Source organism: Pongo abelii, chromosome 6 (assembly GCF_028885655.2).
Source record: "Pongo abelii isolate AG06213 chromosome 6, NHGRI_mPonAbe1-v2.0_pri, whole genome shotgun sequence".
Lineage (NCBI taxonomy): Eukaryota > Metazoa > Chordata > Mammalia > Primates > Hominidae > Pongo > Pongo abelii.
The window spans coordinates 2,754,618-2,778,633 of NC_071991.2; the positions used below are offsets into that span (position 1 = coordinate 2,754,618).

At 55.9% G+C, this 24,016-nt stretch overlaps 1 protein-coding gene across 10 annotated transcripts in view; it reads left to right on the plus strand.

Annotated features, from left to right (window-relative positions):
- AMZ1 (archaelysin family metallopeptidase 1) overlaps positions 1-24,016 on the plus strand; it is a 50,449-nt gene that overhangs the window by 11,756 nt on the left and 14,677 nt on the right. For 2 of the 10 annotated variants that reach the window (XM_063725891.1, XM_063725892.1), the window contains exons 2-6: positions 737-1,258; positions 3,198-3,365; positions 8,409-8,537; positions 8,896-9,065; positions 9,467-9,643. In XM_063725891.1, coding sequence (XP_063581961.1) covers positions 955-1,258; positions 3,198-3,365; positions 8,409-8,537; positions 8,896-9,065; positions 9,467-9,643 — 948 coding nt within the window. In that variant the 5' untranslated portion in view covers positions 737-954. Of the gene's footprint in view, positions 1-736; positions 1,259-3,197; positions 3,366-8,408; positions 8,538-8,895; positions 9,066-9,466; positions 19,629-24,016 lie in introns of those variants that run through there. The other 8 variants (XM_063725895.1, XM_063725893.1, XM_024241232.3 and 5 more) reach the window with 7 other exon arrangements.

Consider the following 24,016-nt stretch of genomic DNA (forward strand, 5'->3'; position numbering starts at 1 on the left):
CATCTGGATCTCGGGACCCTCACGTGTGTCCTGGGGTCATCTGGGTGCTGTTGGGGCTGCCTACCCCCACCCCTCCAAACATATGCTTGCTGGGCACACAGGGACCTGCCAGGAAAGCTTGTAATTGGGACAAAGAGCTGCCGTGATGGGGGTTCCTGGGTGTTGGGGGGGTCCCTAGGTGATGGGGGCTCTGGGTGAGGAGGAACCCCAGGCGATGGGGGGCCCAGGGGAGGGTGTACACTTTGTGATCACGCCGTGGAGAGGAGCGTTTGGTTTCCACCTGGAGGGGCCCTTCTAGCTCTGCAGGGAGAGGAGGAGGTCTCTCTTTCCTTCAAGGGCTCCAGACAGAGTTGGCTGGTAAGAGGGAATGGAAGAATGGCCTTGGGGGCCCCTGCCCTTCCGTGGGGGCCCATGGACACATGTCCCTGCCCCTGCTGAGCAGGAGGTACTTCCCCATACCCAGTTCTGGATGAGGGAAGCTTCTGGAAGAGATTGTGGCCGTCCCCTGGGTGGCCCATGGGATCCAACCTGCTAGAGAAGGTGAAGTGGTTGAATGTGTCCTTCCAACCTCGCTGGGTGGCAGTGCTGTGTCCTGGAGGGGCCGGGGCTCCCTCTGAGGCCCTGGTCCTCTGCAGAGCTTCTCCCCAGACCTGGGCAGGAGCAGCCCATCCCCTGCCGGGGACATCAGGCCGTGTGTGCTCGGCAGTAAGGGGACCCCTGTTTGTGTCATCCACAGGGTGCTGTGGGCCCGGAAGCGTCCATGCCTGAGAGCGTCCAAGACCAGGCAGAGCTGGGCCTTCAGGGCCCTTGGACCAGCGTCTGTCTGCGGGGAGCCCCCGGTAGCCACTCGGATCAGCCCGAGGGAAGATTCTGGACGAGACCGTGGCCGTCCCCCGGGTGGCCCATGGACAGCAGCAGGGGCTCCCAGGAGTGGCCAGGCCCTGCCCGCCCACCATGCTGCAGTGTAGACCCGCACAGGAGTTCAGCTTCGGGCCCCGGGCCCTGAAGGACGCCCTGGTCTCCACTGACGCGGCCCTGCAGCAGCTGTATGTCTCCGCCTTCTCCCCTGCCGAGCGGCTCTTCCTGGCCGAGGCCTACAACCCGCAGAGGACGCTCTTCCGCACCCTGCTCATCCGCACGGCCTTCGACTGGCTCCTGAGCCGCCCCGAGGCCCCCGAGGACTTCCAGACCTTCCACGCCTCCCTGCAGCAGCGGAAGCCCCGCCTGGCTCGGAAGCACATCTACCTACAGCCGATAGGTACGGGGCACCCGCGGCCATCGGCACGCTCCTGGGGGACCAGCTTATAGATAGCTCACAAGGAGGGGATGTCTGTGCATGTGCATAGCCCCCAGCAGGACTGAAATGAGGGAAGAGGGCCCTGGGGGTTTGGGATGCCAGGGTGGAGGCAGGGAGGTCCTGGCTGGGCCAAGGCTTCCTTCCTTCCACCCCATCCTAATACGATGCTCAGGTGGTCCAGGCTCTGGGACTGGTCCGCATGCAGGTGTGGCCTCATCCAGATGTGCACGGTCCTGGCTACGCCTGTTGAAACTAGAGCCATCCCAGGCACTGTGCTGCGGGCTATATAAAGATCACGCCGGGTGCGGTGGTGCACACCTGTAATCCCAGCTACTTGGGAGGCTGAGGCAGGAGAATCGCTTGAACCCGGGAGACAGAGGTTGCGGTGAGCTGAGATCATACCACTGCACTCCAGCATGGGTGACGGAGTGACACTGTCTCAAAAAAAAAAAAAAAAAAAAAAAAAGACCACTTCCTCTTTGGGGTGCCGAAATGAGGATCAGCCCATTTCGCAGGCAAGGAAATGGAAGCAGGGAGAGGTCCCTTGACGTGTCTGAGTGGCAGAGCTGGTCAGTGGTAGGGACGGGACTGGAACGCAGGTCTATTTGACCCTGGGGCTGGGGTGCTCATCCTGATGCTATGGTGGGAGGGGCTGGGCTGAGCAGGGTGGGGGCCTTGAGGGCCCAGAGTGGTCACTGTCCTTGGAGCTCTGTGTCTGGCAGAGTCTGGGGGACCCAGGGTGAATGGAGGGCCGAGACAACAGGCATCCGTGCTCAGAAGGGAACAGCCCAGGCAGATGCCGGGAGCGTGAGGAGCAGGGCCAGCCTCTGTGCCTCTAACATGCCAAGAGCAGCCTGGCAGAGACAGCACACGGGACGGGGGCTCTCGGGCTCGGAGAGGAGGAAAGGGCTGGCGTCTGCTTCTGACGCCAGCGCACCATGACTTTTGGCATCTCAACAGCAAGCCAGAGCAGGGCTGGACCTCGGCTGGCCTCGCCCCACGCAGGCTTGTCACCAGCCCTGGTGGTCCATGCAGCCCCTTTCCTGCCCCTCAGGACCCAAATCCTGCAGATGTCCGTTGGTCTCAGCATCCACCACCCCACAGCAGCCAATCCAACAGCTTGGGAGCCACCCGCGTCCCTCCACCTCCCTGCTAATGACTCAGAACCTCGCGTCCCAAGCTCTGACGCGCAGACACAGGGGCATGTTGTCGAGACACAGGGGCCGGGTCAGGAGGCGGGGGCTGGGCTGGGCTCTGCATTTCCCTCCTTTCCTGGGTGAGGCTGATGCTGCTGGCCTGGGGTCCCGGCAGCCAATTTCTCATTGGTCTCTGGCCTCCACCCTTGGTCCTTGTCCATCTGTCCTCCTGACGTGTGGTCTGGGGTGTGCATCCTTCCAGGGGCTGCCCTGGGAGCCCCCTGCTGCCTCTCCAGCCTCGACCTGCACCCTTGTGTGCTACTCTCTGCCCCAGCCAGGCTGGCATTTTGCAGCCATGCAGCCTGGCTCTGTGTCCTGCTCTCTGCCCCAGCCAGACTGGCTTTTTGCAGCCAGGCAGCTCGGTTGTGTGTGCTGCCTGCTCAGCTGCAGTGCCTGGCGCTAACCCTAGAAGTCCCTGTCCCTGGTGAGGCCCTGCCTGCTCCCTCCCTGAGCTCACACGCGATTGTCACTGCTGTCCTTTCATCTGTGCATGAACCTTTCCTCTGTGTCCCTCGGTGTTTGCCCTTTTGAAAAAGTCATGCTTTCCGTCTCTTCTCCAAGCCCGACGCTCCGCTTGCTGTCAGGGTAGGTCCGTGTTGGCCTTGTTCACCCGGCAGCAGGCCGGTGTCTGTGGGTGACTCCCCGGGAGAAGGTGCCAGGCGGGCAGGGGTGCCGCAGGGCTGACGGCGCTGCTCTCCCACCAGACCTGAGCGAGGAGCCAGTGGGAAGCTCCCTGCTGCACCAGCTGTGCAGCTGCACGGAGGCCTTCTTCCTGGGCCTGCGCGTCAAGTGCCTGCCCTCGGTGGCGGCCGCGTCCATCTGCTGCTCCTCGCGGCCCAGCCGGGACTCTGACAGGCTCCAGCTCCACACAGGTGAGTGAGGATGGCAGCCGCGGCTCAGGCCAAGGCAGGCCCCTTCCGGAAGGAAGAGGTGGGAGGAAGGCACCCAGGAGAGGAAAGGAACCTTTTCCTCCTTTTTGCTGGGAAACATCCATTTCCCAGGTTTTTGGGAAGCAGGACCGAGACGGGGAGTTCCTTCTTCCCACCCAGGAGTGTCTGGCGACCTGACCATACAGCCAGTGCCCATGGGAAAACGCCAGAGCACGCAGAGCAGGAGAAGTGAGCCCTTCTTTTTTTGTTTTTTTTTTGGTTTTTTTTTGAGACGGAGTCTCGCTCTGTCGCCCAGGCTGGAGTGCAGTGGCACAATCTCGGCTCACTGCAACCTCCTGGGTTCAAGCGATTCTCCTGCCTCAGCCTTCTGAGTAGCTGGGACTACAGGCACCCGCCACCACACCCGGCTAATTTTTGTATTTTTAGTAGAGACAGGATCTCACTGTGTTGGCCAGGCTGATCTTGAACTCCCGACCTCTAGTGATCCGCCTTCCTCAGCCTCCCAAAGTGCTGGGATGACAGGCGTGAGTCACCATCACTGGCTTGAAGTGAGCCCTTTTAAGGCCACTCAGCATGGCTCCAGCCTTCCGTCTTTGCATAATACTTTACATGTGCCTAGAAGACCCCTAACCCTCAAGCCCTTTCCCCTTCCTTTGAGGGTCACTGGTGACTGGAGAGTGTGAGGCTGGGTTGAGAGGCAGAGGTGAAGTGAGGGCTCTTTTGGTGGATAAGAAACCTAGACTCAAGTTTAGGGAGGGCCTTGAAGGGGTGGGAATGAGCAGATGGACAGCTTTCATCAGTTCTGGGATAGTCTCAGCCATTGCTGCTTTTGTCAGTTATCCTCTGCCCCCATTCTCTTCTCTCCTATGAGTCCAACTGAATGTATATTAATCCATCTTACTCTCTTCTCTAGAATATAATATCTTTTATGATCATGCTTTAGTCTGAATTTATTCTCATCCTTTGGCTAAGGCTTACTCTCTGGAGTCACATCTAAGGTACTTTTTTTGTCTGAGACAGAGTCTTGCTCTGTCGCCCAGGCTGGAGTGCAGTGGTGCGATCTCGGCTCATTGCAAGCTCTGCCTCCCGGGTTCACACCATTCTCCTGCCTCAGCCTCCTGAGTAGCTGGGACTACAGGCGCCCACCACCATGCCCGGCTAATTTTTTTGTATTTTTAGTAGAGACAGGATTTCACCATGTTAGCCAGGATGGTCTCAATCTCCTGACCTCATGATCTGCCCGCCTCGGCCTCCCAAAGTGCTGGGATTACAAGTGTCAGCCACTGTGCCCGGCCCAGTGTCACGTTTTTATAGGTCTCAGTTGCCTGTGACACTTTAAGTTCAGCATTGATGTCTGCGAACATAGTTGCTTGACAGTCTGTCCGATGATTGCACTATCTGGAGTGCCCATGTGCCTGTATTTGTTATTTCTGCTAATTTTGTCTCAGTTATCCTGCCTCATTGTGCCTTGTTATTTTTGATTGTTAGTTAGGCATCTTATTGGAAAAATTAGTTTAACTTTGAGAATTTTTGGCCTGGGCCGATGTTTTTCACCATAGAAGATTTTCTTTTCCTTCTGCCAGGCACCAAAGGGCTGACAGTGGGACAAAGACATGAAGCTATTCTGGGTCATTCTGATGGTCCCCAGGGCTCCGCATCCCTCCCAGGGTAGGAAGCATGTCATCAGGGTCATCCTGCCCACTACCCCACCCCAGAAACAGTCCAGCTTTATCTGTTTGAGCTCCAATCCTCCCCGTTTTCCTCATTAGGTCTCTGCCTTGGTTATTGAGGTGTAATTTAGATAGTAAAATTCATCCTTTTGAGTGTACAGTTCTGAGTCTTGACAAATGTGTACATCACGTAGCCATAACCATAATCATGTAGAGGGTGGCTCTCTACCCCTCTACCCACCACCAAGCCTTCCTCCATAACCCACTCCTCCCCATCTTGGGTGTTGGAAGCAGCTGTTCTTTGTCATTCACTCTGCCTGTCTGGCCATTTTTTGGCGGAAGGGTTGTTTAAATTCCCTAGTGTACTGTTACAGGGAGCAGCCACTGTGGAGATTTGGGGGGTTGATAGGGGTCCCCTGGCTGGGGTGGGGTGACATCCCCTGGGTGGCATGTTTCTTTTCTGTGTCCCGGCCTGCTTTCTGGGTGCAGCCTACGCTCCACAGGCTTCCCCAGCCTGAGGTCCTAGAGTGGGCTCTGGGGGCAGTGTGGCCTGCCTTGGCCCTGGCCCTAATACAGAGCCGGGGACCCCGTGCCTCTCAGGCTCGGCCTCTGCAGCCTCAGCTTTCCTCACCTCCCCGACGCTGTATGTGGTGCGTCTCGCCTGTTATGGCCTCCGACCTGTCCGTGCCAGGACTGTGGCAGCTCAGAAACAGCACCAAGTCCCAGAAGGGTCAGTCCAGGGCTTCTCACCCCCTCTGCTTAGTGAGTGAACTGCTGTTTCCCCCAGCCCCACACTTCAGAAGGTGCACGGGGGAGCCCTCGGGAAAAGGACGTGCACTTGGGAAGGTTCAAAAGCAGGTGGAACCCAGAGGGTATGCCGGGTCGCATTTGTGGGGTCAGCTCAGCCTGGTTTTTAATTTTTTTTTTAGAGATAGGGTCTTGCTTTGTCACCCAGGCTCAAGCACAGTGGTGCGATCATAGCTCCCTGCAGCCTTGAACTCCTGGGCTCTTCTGCCTCAGCCTCCCAAGTAGCTGGGACCACAGACAAGTGCCACCACACCTGGCTAATTTGATTGTTGTAGAGATGGGGTCCTGCCATCTTGCCCAGAGAGCAGCATGCTTTGGATCACTGTATTGGTTTCCTGGGACTGCCGTAACAAAGCACCACAAACTGGGTGGCTTAGGGACATTTCTTGTCTCACATTGCTGGAGCCCGCAGTTCTTAACCAAGGTTTTACCAGGGCCACGCGGTCTCAGAAGGCTCCGTGGAGGGTGCTTCCTGGCTGCCTCCAGCTTCTGGAGGTTGCTGGCAATGCCCGGCCCTCTGTGGCTTGCAGATGCACAACTCCAACCTCGGCCTTTGACTTCACATGAGCTTTACGCCATGTGCCTCTGCGTCTCTTGTAAGACTCCAGTCACTGGGTCTCCTTAATGACCTCATCTTAACTGGATTACATCTGCACAGATCCTGTTTCCAAACAATGGCAGGTCCCGGGGGTTAGGACTTCCACCTGTCTTTTTGGGGGACATAACTTGATCCACAACAATCATCACTGGCAATCATCATCACCTTGTTGGCATCATTGTCGTTCAGTCACCCAGCTGCTCAGGAGGCTGAGGCAGGAAGATTGCTTGAGCCCAGGAGGTCGAGACTGCAGTGTGAGCTGTGATTGCACCACTGCACTCCAGCCTGGGTGACAGAGTGGGATGTTATCTCAAAAACAAACACAGGGCCAGCCGCGGTAGCTCATGCCTGTAATCCCAGCACTTTGGGAGGCCGAGGCAGACGGATCACGAGGGTAGGAGTTTGAGACCAGCTTGACCAACATGGTGAAATCCCGTTTCTACTAAAAATACAAAAATTAGCTGGGTGTGATGGCACGTGCCTGTAATCCCTGCTACTCAGGAAGCTGAGGCAGGAGAATTGCTTGAACCTGGGAGGCAGAGGTTGCAGTGAGCTGAGATAGCGCCACCATACTGTAGCCTGGGCAACAAAGCAACTCTCCATCTCAAAAAAAAAAAAAAAACAAAAACAAAAACAAAAACAAAAAACACACAACACATACACACACTGAAAAACCTCCTTGCCAGTCTGTTCCTTTTAATGGTAGAACTCCTTGGAAAACACTTTTCTCCCGTGTGCCTCTGTGCCCCAACCCCTCCTCTCTGCACTAACTCTGAGACCCTGTCGGGATTTCCTGGGCCTGCGGTGTCTGCTCTGCCTCCTTCTCTCCCTGGGCTCCTGGTTTCCCGGCTTTGATGCCATCATGCCCAGGTTCAGCCCTGGGCCTCTCCTGTATCTGTCCACACTCATGCTCCTGGGAACCATGCTAACAAGTTACACAACTTGCTAGCTTGGATGACTCACTGTGATCTTACAGCTCTGTGGGTCAGGAACCCCCCCTGGGCTAAAGTCAAGGGTTGGCTCCAGGAGACTCCAGGGAGAATCCATTTCTTGCCCTTTCCAGCTTCTAGAGGCACCTGTATTTTTGGCTAATGGCCCCTTCCTCTGAGCCAGCCCTGCAGTGCCCTCAGGCCTCACGTTCTCACCCAGACCCCCTGCTGCCTCTAACGAGGGCTTTTTTTTTTTTTTTTTTTTTTTTTGAGATGGAGTCTGGCTCTGTTGCCCAGGCTAGAGGGCAGTGGCGTGATGTCAGCTCATTGCCACCTCTACCTCCTGCGTTCAAGCAATTCTCCTGTCTCAGCCTCCTGAGTAGTTGGGATTACAGGCATGCACCACTATGCCCGGCTCATTTTGTATTTTTAGTAGAGATGGGGTTTTGTCACGTTGGCCAGGCTGGTCTCAAACTCCTGACCTCAGGTGATCTGCCCATCTCGGCCACCCGAATCGCTGGGATCACAGGTGTGAGCCACCGTGCCCGGCCTTACCGAGGGTTCTTGTGATGGCATCAGGCTTACCTGGCTGATGCAGAATAACGCTCCCATCCCAAGATCTTTAATCATCTGTAGCCCCTTTTGCTGTGGGGACTCACAGGTCCCAGGGCTGAGATGTGGACATCTCTGGGGCTGTCGCTCAGCTGCTGAGGCAGCTTCTCTTTCCCAGGGCTGCAAGCGCCAGTCTTGGTGGCCCGGCTGCCTCTCCAGCATCCCCACTTGGCTGTCCATGGCCTCTCAGACTTATCAGGTCCTGATCTCCAAATGGCCCCGGTCCTCACTCCACATCATGCAGCACTGTGTGCCTTCAGGTCACACCAAATGCTGGTAGCCCCTGCCTGACTTGGGAAGGGGCAGGGCCCAGGCAGAGGAAGAGGATGACAGGGTGTGCCAGCCTGAGCCTGGAAGAGGCGGGTCCCCGGCTGCCTCCTGACCCTGTCCCCTGGCCCCCTTCCCGCAGACGGCATCCTGTCCTTCTTGAAGAACAACAAGCCGGGGGACGCGCTGTGTGTGCTGGGCCTCACGCTGTCCGACCTGTACCCCCACGAGGCCTGGAGCTTCACCTTCAGCAAGTTCCTTCCAGGGCACGGTGAGCCGGGGCCCCAGCAGCTCTGCCTGGGGGGGCAGCCTGGCATAGGGCTGTGGCCCCCATGGCTGCAGGGCACCCTCTTTGCTCTTGCTTCAAGCACCCTCCTGGTGGAAATCAACACCCATGCATGGGAATAGGTGGCCCCTTCCAGCTCCTCCTGAGGAATGGCGTAGGGGCCGTTCCTCAGCCATGGCGTCTGCCCCAGGGCCCAACTTCATGTGGGCAGGACAGGGCCTCCCAGGACTGGTGTGTCCTTGGGCCATGGCCGGCTTGCATGAGAGCATGAGGTGGGTTTGGTGGTGGGCCCCTAGAGCCAAGGTTGACCCCTGAGAGTGCCCGTCTCTCCATCTCTCTCCAGAAGTGGGTGTCTGCAGCTTTGCCCGGTTCTCGGGGGAATTCCCGAAGTCGGGGCCCAGCGCCCCTGATCCGGCCCTGGTAGAGGCAGCAGCAGACAGCCCCCAGGCCCCCCTGCAGGACAGAGGCTGGGCCCTGTGCTTCAGTGCCCTGGGGATGGTTCAGTGCTGCAAGGTGGGTGGGGGCTCTGGGGCTGGGAAGAGGGGACAGGAGGGTGCTGGCTGAGCCGGTGGTGCGTGGGTCTGTTACACTGCCCCATCTGTGAAGTGGATGGACCCCCAACTCTATGGAACGAGGAAAGCAAGGCCACACAGCTATGAAGTAGCAGGGTAGGGATTAGAGCCCCAAGCCCCCATCCTGTGTGGCCTCCCCAGGGCTGCCCACCCTGATTCACCTTTCCCCTGGGGCCCTGAATGCAGCCTGTGCCGCCTGGGGCAGGGGGAGGGCGCCCGGACCACCTCCCGGCCATCCGGCCTCACCCAGGTCCTCATTTTGGCCCTGCTGGGGCTGCCTGGGGATCTGCCGGGTGCAGGGGCAAGGCGGTGAGGCAAGGTGCTTGGTGGCCTTCCTCCCAGGTCACGTGCCACGAGCTCTGCCGCCTTCTGGGGCTGGGGAACTGCCGCTGGCTCCGCTGCCTCATGCAGGGTGCGCTCAGCCTGGACGAAGCCCTGCGGCGGCCCTTGGACCTCTGTCCCATCTGCCTACGGAAGCTGCAGCACGTCCTGGGCTTCAGGCTCATCGAGAGGTACCAGGTGAGTTGCCGAGTTGCGCTGCCCGGCTGCTGGGACCTGCGCTCTGGTGGCCCGCGAGCGCCATCTGGAGGCCACGCAGGGCACGGGGATCGCGCACAGGCTTTGTCAACTGCCGGGTTCCAGGCAGTGCAGAACCCCGGGACCTGCGTTGGGGTTGAGCTCCATCCGGATCTCACTGGCGGTAGGTCGAGTCCTGCCAGTGCCCGCGTGTGGTGGCTGTGGCCGGGAGGTTGCAGCGGAGTGGAGTGGGGACGAGGGCTTTTCTCCCTCAGGAAGAGCTGGCATTGGAGCCCTAGCTGGGAGGGGCCTTCCTGGTGCAGCCGGCGGGTGGCACGGTCTTCCCAGGGTAACATTCTCTTTTCTTTCCCGTCACCCACACTTGGGTCACTGCCGCTCAGAGGAGGCACAGGCCCCTTGGGAGGAGGTGGGAGCTGACACAAGGCTGTGTTGGAGGCGGCATCCATTCCTAACTCCCTCTGCTGTCACCTGGGGGTGGGGGGGGGGTTGCCGAGCAAAGGGCTCGTCCGTATTCATGGACATTTGTTTGAAAGCTCAAAAGCTTTACTGAGTTCTGAGTGCAAAGGCAGGTAGTAGTAATTTTTCTTTAAACCCAGCTTGGGAGGAAAACCAGTTATAAGGTGCTCACTGCACACAGGCACTAGCGCAGTCAATGAAACCATGCTGGAAAGCCCCTGTATCCTCCTCCCGGCCGTCGAGGCAAGTGGGGTTGTGGTTCCCGGACTGAGCCTGTCAGAATCCCCCACAGGGCCCAGCTGGGCCCTCCTTCCTTCTGGGGCAGAGTGAGGCGCTGCATCTTGCGGGCTCCTGGGTGACGCTGAACTAGAGGCCCGGGCATTTCTAGCTCACAGTGCTGGGATGTCTCTGCAGGGATCCTCTCAGAAGACTCTGGCAGTCAAGGGAAGGTGAAGGGAGCGCACAGAGGAAACAGCTTTCCCAAGTGGAAGGAGGAGAGGAGCCTGTGACTTGGGGGGAGCCCAGGCGCAGCCATGGCTGAGGGTAGGAGCATCTCCTGAGGGTATGGGGGCGTGATGGCTGGTCAGCACCTGGTGATGCCTTGTAAATGTTGCTGCTGCCAGCTGTGCCCCATGGAGGGGCAGCTCTTAGTACCCTCGTGAGGCTGTGTAATAGGCAGAGAAGCAGCTTGGTCTGCAAAAAGGGTTGAGAGCTCTCATTTGATGCTTTCACTTGGAGTCTTGTGCAACCATCTGACATGAACTTTTATAAGGTGTATGCCCCTCCCTACACGTGCTGACCTGGCATAGCCTGGATCCACCTGGATCTGAGCTGGGGGGTACAGCTCCTCCTCGTGCCCAGAGCCCTCTCCCTTCCGCGAGCACCATCTCCTGTGGCTGTGGAGGGAAGAGGGCCAGAGCAAAGGCACTCCAGGGTGGCCTGGCCCTCCTGGCTGTTGTAGGGAGGGCAGTGTTGTGGATGTGAGGTCACCTGCTCTCCCAGGGCTCTGGGAGGTGCTGGAGAGCCAACCAAGGGCCTGGCCAGAAAAGGTCACTGCTGTCCACGGACAGCAATCAGTGAAATGCCTCTCGAAGAAAGCCTGACTTGTGGTCTCTGCCACTTCCTGTGGTGTAAACAGTCTCACCGTGGCTGATGTGAGCTCCCAATGTGAGGTCAGTGAGCGCTGAGTTGGGAACAGATGTGCAGTGGGACCTTGTTAAACTGTGTGTCCCCGGTACAGATGCAAAAGAGGAGAATAACCTTGAGAGCAGAGGTAAGAGTGAAATAGAGAAAACATTTAGGAAGGAATTTCAAGTACTCCCTTTGCTTTACGTTTTTTTTCCCCTTGTGGTCTCACTATGTTGCCCAGGCTGGTCTTGAACTCCTGGGTTCAAGTGATCCTCCTGCCTCTGCCTCCCTGTGCTGGGATTATAAGCGTGAGCCACCATGCCCACACCTTTGCTTTAAAATTTTAAATTTTATTTAATTATACGCTTTCTGGGTGGGTGCCGTGGCTCACACCTGTAATCCCAGCACTTTGGGAGGCCGAGGTGGGTGGGTCATCTGAGGTCAGGAGTTTGAGACCAGCCTGGCCAACATGGTGAAACCCTGTCTCTACTAAAAAATGTAAAAATTAGCTGGGCATGCTGGCGGGAACCTGTAATCCCAGCTACTCAGGAGGCTGAGGCAGGAGAATTGCTTGAACCTGGGAGGTGGAGGTTGCAGTGAGCTGAGATTGCGGCCCTGCACTCCAGCCTGGCCAACAGAGTGAGACTCTGTCTCAAAAACAACAACAACAACAAAAATGTAAGTGTTCTATTCTTTAACTTTGGATGACAAGCAGCTTGTGAAGTTCCTGAACGGTGAGCTCTTGGGGGTGGGTACCTCTGACTCTGGCACAGCCTGGACATGAGTCCTTAAAGAGCGCTGGTCACAAGAGCCCTCACACCACCAGCCTGACTCCTGCGCCTGGGTAACTGACAACGGGTGGGGTCCCCTTAGGTAAGGAGCTGGGTCTCCTGGTGGTTCCCTGGCTAGACAAGGGCTGGCATGGAGCAAACTCAGCCTGTGTTTCTCCCTCTTAGAGACTCTACACCTGGACTCAGGCGGTGGTGGGGACGTGGCCCAGCCAGGAGGCGGGGGAGCCGTCCGTGTGGGAGGACACCCCGCCTGCCAGCGCCGACTCGGGCATGTGCTGCGAGAGTGACTCGGAGCCCGGCACCAGCGTGTCGGAGCCCCTCACCCCTGATGCCTGGAGTCACGCCTTCTCCTCGGGGCCAGAGGTGGAGCCAGAGGAAGGGCTGAGTTCTCTGGCGGCCTCAGAGGCTCCGCTGCCACCTGGGGGCCCTGTGGAGGCCATCAAGGAGCATGAACGGTGGCTGGCCATGTGCATCCAGGCCCTGCAGAGGGAAGTGGCAGAGGAGGACCTGGTGCAGGTGGACAGAGCCGTGGACGCCCTCGACCGCTGGGAGATGTTCACGGGCCAGCTCCCGGCCACCAGGCAGGACCCACCCAGCAGCAGGGACAGCGTGGGGCTGCGCAAGGTCCTGGGGGACAAGTTCTCCTCCCTGAGGAGGAAGCTGAGTGCCCGAAAACTCTCCAGAGCAGAGTCGGCCCCTGGTCCCTGGGATGGGGAAGAGAGTTAGCACAGCAGGGGCTGCCCTGCATCTCCTTCCCTAAGGATGCTGGCCAGCACTGTCCAGTAGCTGAGGCCACTGCTGACCTGCCAGGGATTAAGAGGAAGGGTCTGGCTGGGTGGTAGCTCAGGCCTGTCATCCCATCACTTTGAGAGGCCAAGGCGGGGGGATGGCCTGAGGCCAGGAGTTTGAGACCAGACTGGGCAACATGGTGAGACTCTGTCTCTACAAAAGGAAAATTAAAAAATTAGCTGGATGCAGTGGTTCATGCCTGTGGTCCCAGCTATTCAGGAGGCTGAAGGGGGAGGATTGCTTGAGCCTAGGAGGTTGAGGCTGCAGTGGGACGTGATCATGCCACTGTACTGCAGTCTGGGCAACACAGCAAGACTGTCTCCGAAAAAGAAAAAAAAAAAAAGTTATTTGGAGAAGCCACAGACCACCTGTCTTCAGGGGCCTCCTTCAACTCCTGTGTCCCAGCCAGCCACTCCCAGGGGCCTGCACACATGGAGAGGCCTCCCTGCTCCTGGGTGCTTCTCGTGGAGTACAACCCGGCCTGTGCTGAGGTTGGGACAGACCCCCCTCACCTGCAGAAGCAGCGTGCGTCCTGTCTCCTTCCAGGCTGTGGGCCTGCCCTCCGGTTATTTATAGCTGGAGCTGGAGAGGCCGGCTCAGATGAGGAGTGACCCTGGGGGCACACAGGCTCCAGCTGCCACCCAGCTTCCAAGGCTGAGTCTCCTCCCTAAAGGGGAAGTGACGGGGTTTTGTCTCTCTCAAGCGTCAACCATGTGTGCACACAGTGTCACGTTCTGTGGCGGTAACAGCATCCTGATCCTGACGGACTTCACCGGGGATCTCCATGCAAGTCCTGGGGTCTGCTCTCTCTCTCTTTCTCCATGCAAGTCCTGGGGTCTGCCATCTCTCTCTTTCTCCATGCAAGTCCTGGGGTCTGCCATCTCTCTCTTTCTCCATGCAAGTCCTGGGGTCTGCCATCTCTTCTGACAAATGCTGCAGGAGGTGAGGGTGTCTGACGTGCACTGAGGGCAGAGGCCCCCTTATTCCTGAGGCGGCTGCAGCTCACCGTGGGGATGATCAACTGCGGTGATGTTTTTGGGACAGTTTCTTGGCAAAGGCAGCCGCGCTGTCAGTACCAAGTAGGTGGAGGTGGTGATCAGATGATCTGTCTTTCCTTTTTTTTTTGGTCTAGTTCTATCAGTTGCTGAGAGAGGGGTGTTATTGCCATGGCTGGGCATTTTGTCTGTCTCCCTTTAGTTTTGCGGAATTTTGCTTCCTGCACTTTGAAGCTCCTTTATGTCCATGCACACTTGTGTCTTCCTGATGAATTGACCCTTTTATTGTCAAACATACCCCCTCAGCCTGCGGTGGAGGGTCCCAGGGAGAGGGACTTCCGGTTCTGACAGCGGAATCCCCTCGGAGTGACGAGGGCAGGGGTCACGGCTCGCACCCCCTCATCTGGAGAGAGGCAAGAACAGGGCAGCTTGGACCTTTTGTGGGTGGGTGGCTCGTACGGTTATGGAGGGCTTCTAAGAAAAACAAAATACAAAACTAGAAGGGCCATGCGGGTGAGGTGGGCTGAGGCTTCCTTGTGAATCTGACATTGGTGGAGGCCGACTGTAGGCTCCCGGTCCTGGTCCCAGTCCGTGTTGACTTCAGAGAAGCAAAGATGCAGCTCAAAAGTAGCATTAGGATCTTCATCCCATTCTCTTTTGTGTAGCTTCAAAGAGGCATGACAGTGACCTGGGAGGGGAGAAGAACAGCCAGGCCTTTCAGAAAGTGATCAACGGAAGGTGCCGGCAGAGCGCCCTGCAGTAACAGAAGGTGAAAGCTGGAGCCTGGTGGCTGTTGATGCAAACAAACCACCCAAGACTTAGTGGCTTAAAATCACCACAGTCTAGCTCATGAATCTGTAACTTGGGCAGAGCTTGGTAGAGACAGTTTGCCCCTGTGGCTCGACTGGAGGGTTCGTTCACGTGGCTGCCAAGTGGAAGTTGGCTGGGAATCTCAGGCCTTGGTTCCTGCCCATGTGACTCTCCATGGAGGAGTGGCAGCTTCTTAGGAAGGCAGCTGCTATATTGTGAGGAAGCCGGACAATCAGGGCAGCCAGAGCCAGACAGCAAGCTCCTGGTCCCAGTCCCAGAAAATGCAAAGGGACAAGCATGTGTCGACTTCAGAGACGCAAAGATGCAGCTCAGAAGTAGCGTTAGGACCTTCATCCATACCCTTCTCTTTTGCATAGCTTCTAAGGGGCATGACAGTGACCTGGGAGGTAACTGTGACAGAATAAAGAGGGGAGACGAATAAAGAGGGTCACTTTCAGAAAGTGACCTAGGCGTCCTCACAATATGGCAGTTGCCCTCCTAAGGTGGACATTGGGAGGGTCAGATGGAAGCTCTGTGGCCTTTCGTAACTCGGCCTCACGTCACAGAGCATCACCTTTCCTGCACTGAGGCAGTGACAAGGACCCCACCCCAGGTTCACGGGGAGGGGATGTGGCAGGGAATGTGAGACAAAAGAAAATCGCTGTGGCCATTCATGAACAGTCAGCCCCACTCGGCGTTCACTGTGGGGATTTGGCTGGTGCACCTGTGAGGCGACCTGACCTGTTTTCCGATTTCCTTCATCTTCTGCAAAAGGTTAACTGCTGGAGTGATGTGAGATTAAACAGAGGTGATAAAAATAGAACAGCCTGGCTCAGGCTGAGGGTGGGAGCGCACTGGGGTTATGACCGAAGCCTTGGCGCTCTCTGTACCCATGTCCTTTGACCCTCAGCTGTGATGCGTGTCCCAAAAAAGCGTTTTGAAGTGGGAAAGAGCAAACCCCTAAAAAAAAAACCCCTTTATCCACAGCCTTTACTAAGTTGCAGATGTGAGTGAAATTTTTTAGGACAGCTGTTAGGAGGACTGTTTTGAAATGCAACTTTGAGGAAGAGCAATTGGTTTCCCTCCTCTCCCGTGTTAGCCCCAGGTTCCGTCTGTGCTGCAGTGAAGAGTAATTTGGGACAGTCACCAGGAAAGACGCTAAGGCAGAGGAGAGAGAATGAGGGCTGCCTTCTCGAGGAAGGTCACAGCTCACGAATCTTTCTAAACTTAAGCGCTGCAAAAGTTGAACTGAGATTAAATTTAGAGATGATGGTTTCCAAGACACACAGGGTCACGGTTCTTTCGGTTTTTAAACATGTGCAAAGTCCACTGAAATGCTTTCTCGTCTCCTCATCTGTCACAAGCCCCTGAATTCACAAGGATGGGTCTTCTAGCTTGATGATGACCTCTCTTCTGAGAGCCTCACCCATCTTGGTAGGCCAAGTCAGCGGGGCCTCATGGAGCTTAAAAATAGTTTCAGGTCGTGACAGATGTTATCTGTATTGCTGTGTGTGCGATGAGTCTGGGGAAGCTAACACGTGCCTTCTGAAGTGGCTAGAATACACACTCCCACGTCACAGGCATGCTTTGATGAAGGGGTGAGAAGCAGTGTCCCCTCTGAGAGGCAAATCTCTCTTCAGGCAGCCCTGCAGTCCTCTTCCAAAATCTCATTCTTTTCCCTCTCTTCCTCCCCAAAAAGCCCAAACTCATTGTCAGAGGGGAGAGAGGGGAGAAGCAGCATCCCGACTCCTGGCCATGGTGTGAGCCCTGAAGGCACAGGACAGTGAGTGGAGCTCTGCCCCCACCCCTGTTTCCAGAGCATGGGTGAGGAGGGAGGGATGCCGACCTGTTAATATTGTCCTGTGGGACATCTGCTTCAGACCTTTCCCCGATGAACGAAATCTCCAAAAGCCTTAAATAAACATAAAATGGCTTAGTCAAGCACGAGTGATAAAGCTGGGAGTCCAGATTTAGATCCCACCAAGTTCAAAGGGGGAGGCTAGAACATTCCAGGGACACACCTACACGCAGAGGGTCTCCATACAGTGCCAAGGGAGCTGCTCTGCAGACCCACCAGGCAGGGACGGCCAGGCCTCAGAGGGAGGGACCGGCTGCCCTGCCCAAGGCCACCTGGACAGGCAAGTCTTCCCTAGTGGGTCAACTCCACCTCTTAAGGGGTCCCTCCTATGTAACAATTTTTTTACATCATCATCGAGTCTCGAAATGACCTGTAAGGCACATGGCTGCGTCCCTACCGTATGGCTGTGGCTGCCGAGATGGGACTGGGAAGGGCTGGAGCCTCGGAAACGGCAGAGCGGAAGTTGAGGCGCAGTCTGTTCTTGCTTGAACCCCGAGTTCTCCTGCTGTTGTGCAGCTTTCTAAGAAAGCAACCTGGAGCGGTCTGAGCAGGAAGAGAGTAAGAAGGCGCACGGACTCGGGAGGCCTGCACCTTGATCCCTGAGCAGCCCCCACACACCGGCACCCACGCCCCTCGGTTCTGATTACCAGGAGGCTTTCTGGCCCCCGCAGCTCCTTCGGACTCCAAGGAGAGGCCTGGGTGGGTGGCCGGCACTCTTAGGTGAGGTGCCAACGAAAACACCCCCGCGGTTGCTGGGGCTTCACTGATTTGTTTATAAAAGGAGGGCGAGGCCCAGACAGGAATATTTTTATCCCTGTGAAGATGGAGAGAATCAGGGCTTCGCGATGGGGCTCATAGAAATGACCTGGGCCAGCCTGCCTGTGTGCTGGGAGCAAAGGAGGGGCCATCCTGTAGGCTGGCTTTGCAGCTCCAGTAAGGGTGAGAGACTCGTGGGGGCCTGGCTGCCGTCCTGGGAGAGGCCCCGGCGAGCAGCTTGCCCTGCACCCAAGGGCTCTCTGGAGCTCACCCCGCAGGCAGGCTGCACCAGAGCTGAAATCTAGCCGATCCCTGTGGGGGCAACTGCACACAGAGGTGCCCAGTTTCAAGGAAACCTAAAGAAACAGCAAATTTATGGCTCTTGGAACACCAGGCTGTCAAAGATAAACACTGCAGGGTAATCTAGGAAACACTTCCGGCTTGACTGTAAAGAGCCATGGCCCGCGAACGCTGTGAAAAACAGATGCAGATCACGGGTGGAGATGGCCGGCCGAGCCTTCTCTTTTCTGACATCCTACAGCAAGCAGCACCTTGATGAATGAGAACCCGGAAGAACGGAGGTTTATTTTTGAACTCAGCTTCTTGGGTAGGGAGGCAAATGCAAACAGGCTGATGTCAGGGGTTTATTTTAAAAAGCAATTTCGAAGAAGCGTCCTGGGGTCACCACACGTTCAGTCCAACTCTCCCCGCCGCAGTATTCCCGTGACAATGAGGCAAATCCAAATATTCACCGGAGTCGAGCAAACGTGGCAGCCCCTGCCTCCCCCGGCGGCTCCAGAATGGCCCTCAGAGGGTCCACAGCAGCCAGGCCCATCCAACCTCCTACCCTCTCTGAGAGGGGCCCGAGCTCTTGCAAGATTAACCACAGACGACATCCACCAGATTCCACCACTGAGGCCTCCCTAAATGCCTGCTCCTGAGGCTTTTTAATGAACACACTTCTGTTACGTGGAAACTGAGCCAGAGGCATGGAGTCACCTGGCTCCACCCTGGGGCTCCTCTGCTGCCGAGAGTTCTGGCTCTCCTGACTATGGGCCCAGTGTTGATTTTCTCTCTCAGGCAGGGTGCTCTGCCCGCCACAGTGTGCCTGGTTTTCTGGATACACCATGACTGAACCGTCACTTCTCAGCAAAGGCCAACACGTCTTTGTTGAGTCCAATACCATCTTCTGCTCAAGGGCCCTCACCACACTTTGTGAGTCTGTTTCATGGGCCTCCTTCAGTGGTCTGTGACCAGCAGGAATGAATGGGGACGTGTTTTGTTCAGCCCTGACTCTTGCACGCTGGTGGCATCCGTGGGCGCCCACTCACCTGGCACATGGACAAAGGTGATGAGCGCGGCTGACGGCTCCCGGGGGCAGCGTGGGATGCAGTCTGAAGCCGACGCCTCTCTCGGTCAGGCTTTCAGCAGTAGAAGGCAGTGGACTCCACCGTTTCTTCCAACACTTTCTCACGTAGGAGCTCCACTGTCCCTTCTAACGACGGGGCTTGTGCAGCCGGGCTTGGTCTTGGGGCCAGGCAGAAGCGGGCAGGCCAGGGCCGAGCTGCGTCCGGCGCTCAGGGACTTCCTCTCCCTGTGCTCTGCCCACCTGGGGTAGGCCTCTGGGAACAGGGGAGTCACAGAAACCACGGGAAACGGAGTGGGTTGGAAGAGGCAGAGAACACGCTTTTCTCAGGGTCGCTTAACACAGGCAGGGGTACAGGAGAGCTCCGGCCATTTATTCCAAATGTATGAGCAGGAAGGAAAGAGGGAGGGAAGCTGCAAGGACAGGCGACTTTTTTTTTTTTTCCCCATCTAAAGTGAGATCAAACTTCTACCACATTCTACCGGTGCCCCTCTGGGTGGGTGGTGGCCATCCTCTTGGGCGCCCCCTTGTGAGGGCTCGAGGCCTTTACTGGATGGGCAGGATGGGGGCAGCAGCTGTGCCAGCTGCCAACCCAACTTCTCTGACAGAACGGCAGGCGGCCCCTGTCGGAAGGGGGCTGTCTCTTCATTCTTGCCATCCTCCTGCCGCCTCTCCCGCCTGCAGCACTTGGAGGCAGTTGGTTCACGTGGGGCTCTTGATGGCATAACCTGATGTCTGTCACAGACCCCCGAGCAGGAGCAAAGGCCAGCGTGCCTGGCAGAGCTCCCTCCTCTGCTCCAACAGCAGAGCCCAGAGCATCCCTTGGCCCGACGCACAAGTCCCACAATAGCCTCTCCCAATGGGAACGACTTAGCCCTAATTACGTGAGCTTTATTCACCGCTCGATCATATGGCACAGTTATTTTTAAAAGTCCAGTCCAAGTGGAAATATACCTGGAGCATTTTATACTGCAAAGATTGATGGACGACTTTGATATACAAAATAAATTGTGTTACTCAGCTTTTGTATAATGTTTACATTTTACATTTTCATTCTCAAAATTAATAAATGCTATCAACTCCAATTTTTTTTTTTTTTTTTTGAGATGGAGTTTCACTCTTGTTGCCCAGGCTGGAGTGCAATGGTGCGATCTTGGCTCACTGCAACCTCCGCCTTCCAGTTTCAAGCGATTCTCCTGCCTCAGCCTCCCAAGTAGCGGGGATTACAGGCGCCTGCCGCACCGTGCCCGGCTAATTTTTGTATTTTTAGTAGAGATGGGGGTTTCACCATCCTGGCCAGGCTGGTCTCGAACTCCTGACCTCGTGATCCACCCACCTCGGCCTCCCAAAGTGCTGGGATTACAGGCGTCAGCCACCGCACCCGGCCTCAACTCCAAATTTTAAAAAGGGCTTAAAGGAAGAGGATGAAATTCTGGAAGTCGAAATGAAAACAGGGAATGTGTCTGTTGAATTTGATAAGCAAGTCCTTGCATTTGACAATGCAGGGAGCCCATGGGAACCTACCGACAGGGCTGCCATGCACTGCTGGAGCTCTCCGTGCAAAGCGCGGCTCCCCTCCGAGACTCGGCTCCTCTGCTGACGTGGACGGGTTCATCTACCCACGCGGACGCCCATCCACAAACACTTAGTCACTGCTGGAGGCTTTGAAAACACCTGTCAAATGGAGAGTCATTTCACAAATGTTCACTCCCCGTTTCCATGTCTCCCCATGTCGGGGGTAAATGCTTTTTATGTGCTATGACAAAAAGGAAAGACTAGTGTGTGTTTTGGGGGCCGGAGAGGATCATTATTTCTTTTTTTGAATTTTTATTTATTGAGACGGAGTCTCTGTCGCCCAGGCTGGAGTCCAGTGGTGTGATCTTGATTCACTGCAACCTCTGCCTTCTCAGTTCGAACGATTCTTCTGCCTCAGCCTCCCAAGTAGCTGGGACTACAGGCGCCTGCCACCACGCCTGGCTAATTTTTGTATTTTTAGTAGAGACGGGGTTTTACCGTGCTGGCCAGGCTGGTCTTGAACTCTTGACCTCAAGTGAAACACACAAGTCTCCCAAAGTGCTGGGATTATAGGTATGAGCCACCATGCCCAGCCTTTAAAAAAAAAAAAAAAAATTATTTTAGATACAGGGGTCTTGCTATGTTGCCCAGGCTTATCTCAAATGCCTGGGCTCAAGTGACTCTGCTGCCTCAGCCTCCTAAGTAGCTGGGACTACAGGTGTGTGTCTGTACACTTAGCTAACTAAAAAGTTTTTTTTGGTAGAGACAGGGTTTCAGCCACGTTGCCCAGGCTGGTTTTGAACTCCTGCTCTCAGGCAATCCTCCTGCCTCGGGCTCATGAAGTGCCTGGATTACAGGTGTGAGTCACCACGCCCGGCCCGTTATTTCTGTTTATATGAATGTCACAGCATGTTTCCTGTGTGACCCTGTGGGCCGTCATTGCTGGCTGCCTGCCTTACGCCCACAGGTCTGGTGGTGGTGACCAGCAGCTGCAAAACGACTGACTCTATTGAAGAAACACTGGGTGGCGCGGGAGGTTCCTGCCAATGCTGGGAAGAAGAGCAACTTGGGACGCCTGTGCCTGGGAGGGATGGAAAGGCCAGGGAAGGGTGGAGCTCACTCTCCTGCCGCGCACCGCAGATGCGTGGAAGACACCAGGAGGCCTCTGCTTTGGGAAAGGCACTTGCCCCACTGTGGAACGCACCCTGGAAGCCTGTGGATGCGACGCATGCTGCTGAATCCATTGCCACACACATTCTTCTGTTTGAAAGCAGTAGGTGGGCTGGGCGCAGTGGGTCACACCTGTAATCTCAGCACTTTGGGAGGCCGAGGTGGGTGGATCACGAGGTCAGGAGATCAAGACCATCCTCGCTAACACGGTGAAACCCTGTCTCTACTAAAAATACAAAAAATTAGCCAGGTGTGGTGTCAGACGCCTGTAGTCCCAGCTACTTGGGGGGCTGACGCAGGAGAATGGTGTGAACCTGGGAGGTGGAGGTTGCAGTGAGCCGAGATCGCGACATGCACTCCAGCCTGGGCGACAGAGCAAGACTACGTCTCAAAAAAAAAAAGATAGCGGCGGGTGGGTGCCACACTTAGGGCCCCCACTTCTCAGCAGTGGCGGGGGAGGCAGGGACATAACACGCCAGGAAAACAGGTGTAATTTAAGGCAAATTTTAATAGATTTATAAAATCATATATACAAAACATGTTAAACTAACCACCGTGGCTATAACATACATTTTTACACTTTATTGTATCTTAACCTCGTACACTGTATTCGTAAACCAAGTCTGGTCATGGCACGATGGCCCGGCACAGGTGGTGCTGGCGCTGCAGCGACTGTCAGGGAGGGGCTGCACAGAGCACTCGGTTCCTTTCTGTATTTAAGGCCCTGAAAGGCACAGGCGCTAAAGCCAGAAGGCCGTCCAACTGGTCCCTTCAGCAGTGTGTCCTCCTGCTGCGTGGGTGGGGCCTGAGCACAGGAAAGGGAGTTCAGGACACAGTGGCCGTGAGTAGGTGCCAAGCTTACTACACTGAATTTCCTGGTGACGCTTGTGCCCATTGATGTGAGCTGCTTCAAATGGAGTTAAAAGGGCATTTTGAATTTTTTTTTTGAGATGGACTCTGGCTCTCTCGCCCAGGCTGGAGTGCAGTGGTGCGATCTCGGCTCACTGCAAGCTCTGCCTTCCGGGTTCACGCCATTCTCCTGCCTCAGCCTCCCGAGTAGCAGGGACTACAGGCGCCCGCCACCACGCCCGGCTAATTTTTTATATTTTAGTAGAGACGGGGTTTCACCGTGTTAGCCAGGATGGTCTCGATCTCCTGACCTCCTGATCCACCCGCCTCAGCCTCCCCAAGTGCTGGGATTACAGGCGTGAGCCACCGTGCCCAGCAAGGACATTTGGAATGTTTTAAACCAATTTGCCTGACAGGTCAAAAGGTAATTTTTTGAGATTCTAGAGACTGACAGATGCAATAGAGATTTTAAATTTTGCATAGGTTTGTTAAGAACCCAGACTGGGTGCAGTGACTCACGCCTGTAATCCCAGCACTTCAGGAAGGCTGAGGTGGGAGGATCACTTGAGGCCAAGAGTTCAACACGAGCCTGGGCAACACAGTGAGACTCCATCTCTATAAAAAATTTAAAAATTAGCCAGGTGTGGGTGGTGGCCACATGCCTGTGGTCCCAGCTACTTGGGAGGCCAAGGTGGGAAGACTGCTTGAGCCCAGGAGTTTTGAGGCTGCGATGAGCTATGATCACACCACTGCACTCCAGCCTGGGCCACAGAGAGAGACCCTATATTTAAAATAAAATAAAGTAAAATAAAAATCAAGAAGGTTCACTGTGTAAAAAAAAAGTAAATCTGAAATGCATTTGCATGGCAGTTGTACAACCTGTGAGTGGTGTAGAAATTATAAGTGACTTGAGTACATTTTATAAAAGAGGAAAAAAAAATTGAACAGGTTGACTCCTAACAGGAAAGCACCACAGAGCGTATGGCCCACGGTGCCTGCGGGCTGTGTGGGGGCCCTGCTGCAGACATGTGCTCAGCACCTGTCACCCACAGCTAAGTCAAAAGAGCTGCTGGCACCTGATTGCAGTGCAATGTGGCAACATGCACCCCGGTGTATCTAGACAGCCTGGGTGAGCGGCAGAGCCACAAAGAACCAACTTCATTTGTGTGATTTCCAGATGCAGGTCTGGTTCAGCTCTTGACACCTGAGTTTCAAAGTCTCCTACCTGACCAAGTGTCCTCGGCCTAGTTTGTACTGGCCTTTTTTGAGGAGCACAGATGGGAAAGACATTGGTGGCCAAGATCTCCTGCATCACCGAGGCTGCGGGAGGTCCCTCGGGAGCCAGCTGTCAGATGGAGGAGGAGGAAGGGTGCCACAGTCTCGAGGGGTTCACGCTGCTGGCCACAGCCCTGCATGCCCCCTCGGCGCTCCCCAAGCTCTCGGGGACGATTCAGATCAGCTTTCCCCACAGCTTCAGGGCAGAGGCTGAAGTTGCAGACAGCAACGATGGAGGCCTGCAGGTCAGACACCACAGCTGTCCCGAGCAACCCTGTTCTCAGAGCCTCCCTCTGCGCCTGGAGCTAGTACCAGAGAGCCCCGGAGCTGGGCCTGGAGGACTTTACATCCTCCTCACAGAGGGCCACGCTCTTGACCACCCCTACATCTGTCTCTGCGGAGATAAACTTTCCCTCGTCTGGACTTCTGGCCAGATTTTTTTTTTTTTTTTTTTTTTGAGACAGAGTCTCGCTCAGTTGCCCAGGCTGGAGTGCAGTGGTGTGATCTCAGTTCACTGCAACCTCTACCTCTTGGGTTCAGGCAATTCTCTGCCTCAGCCTCCCGAGTAGCTGGGATTACAGGCGCCCGCCACCACAC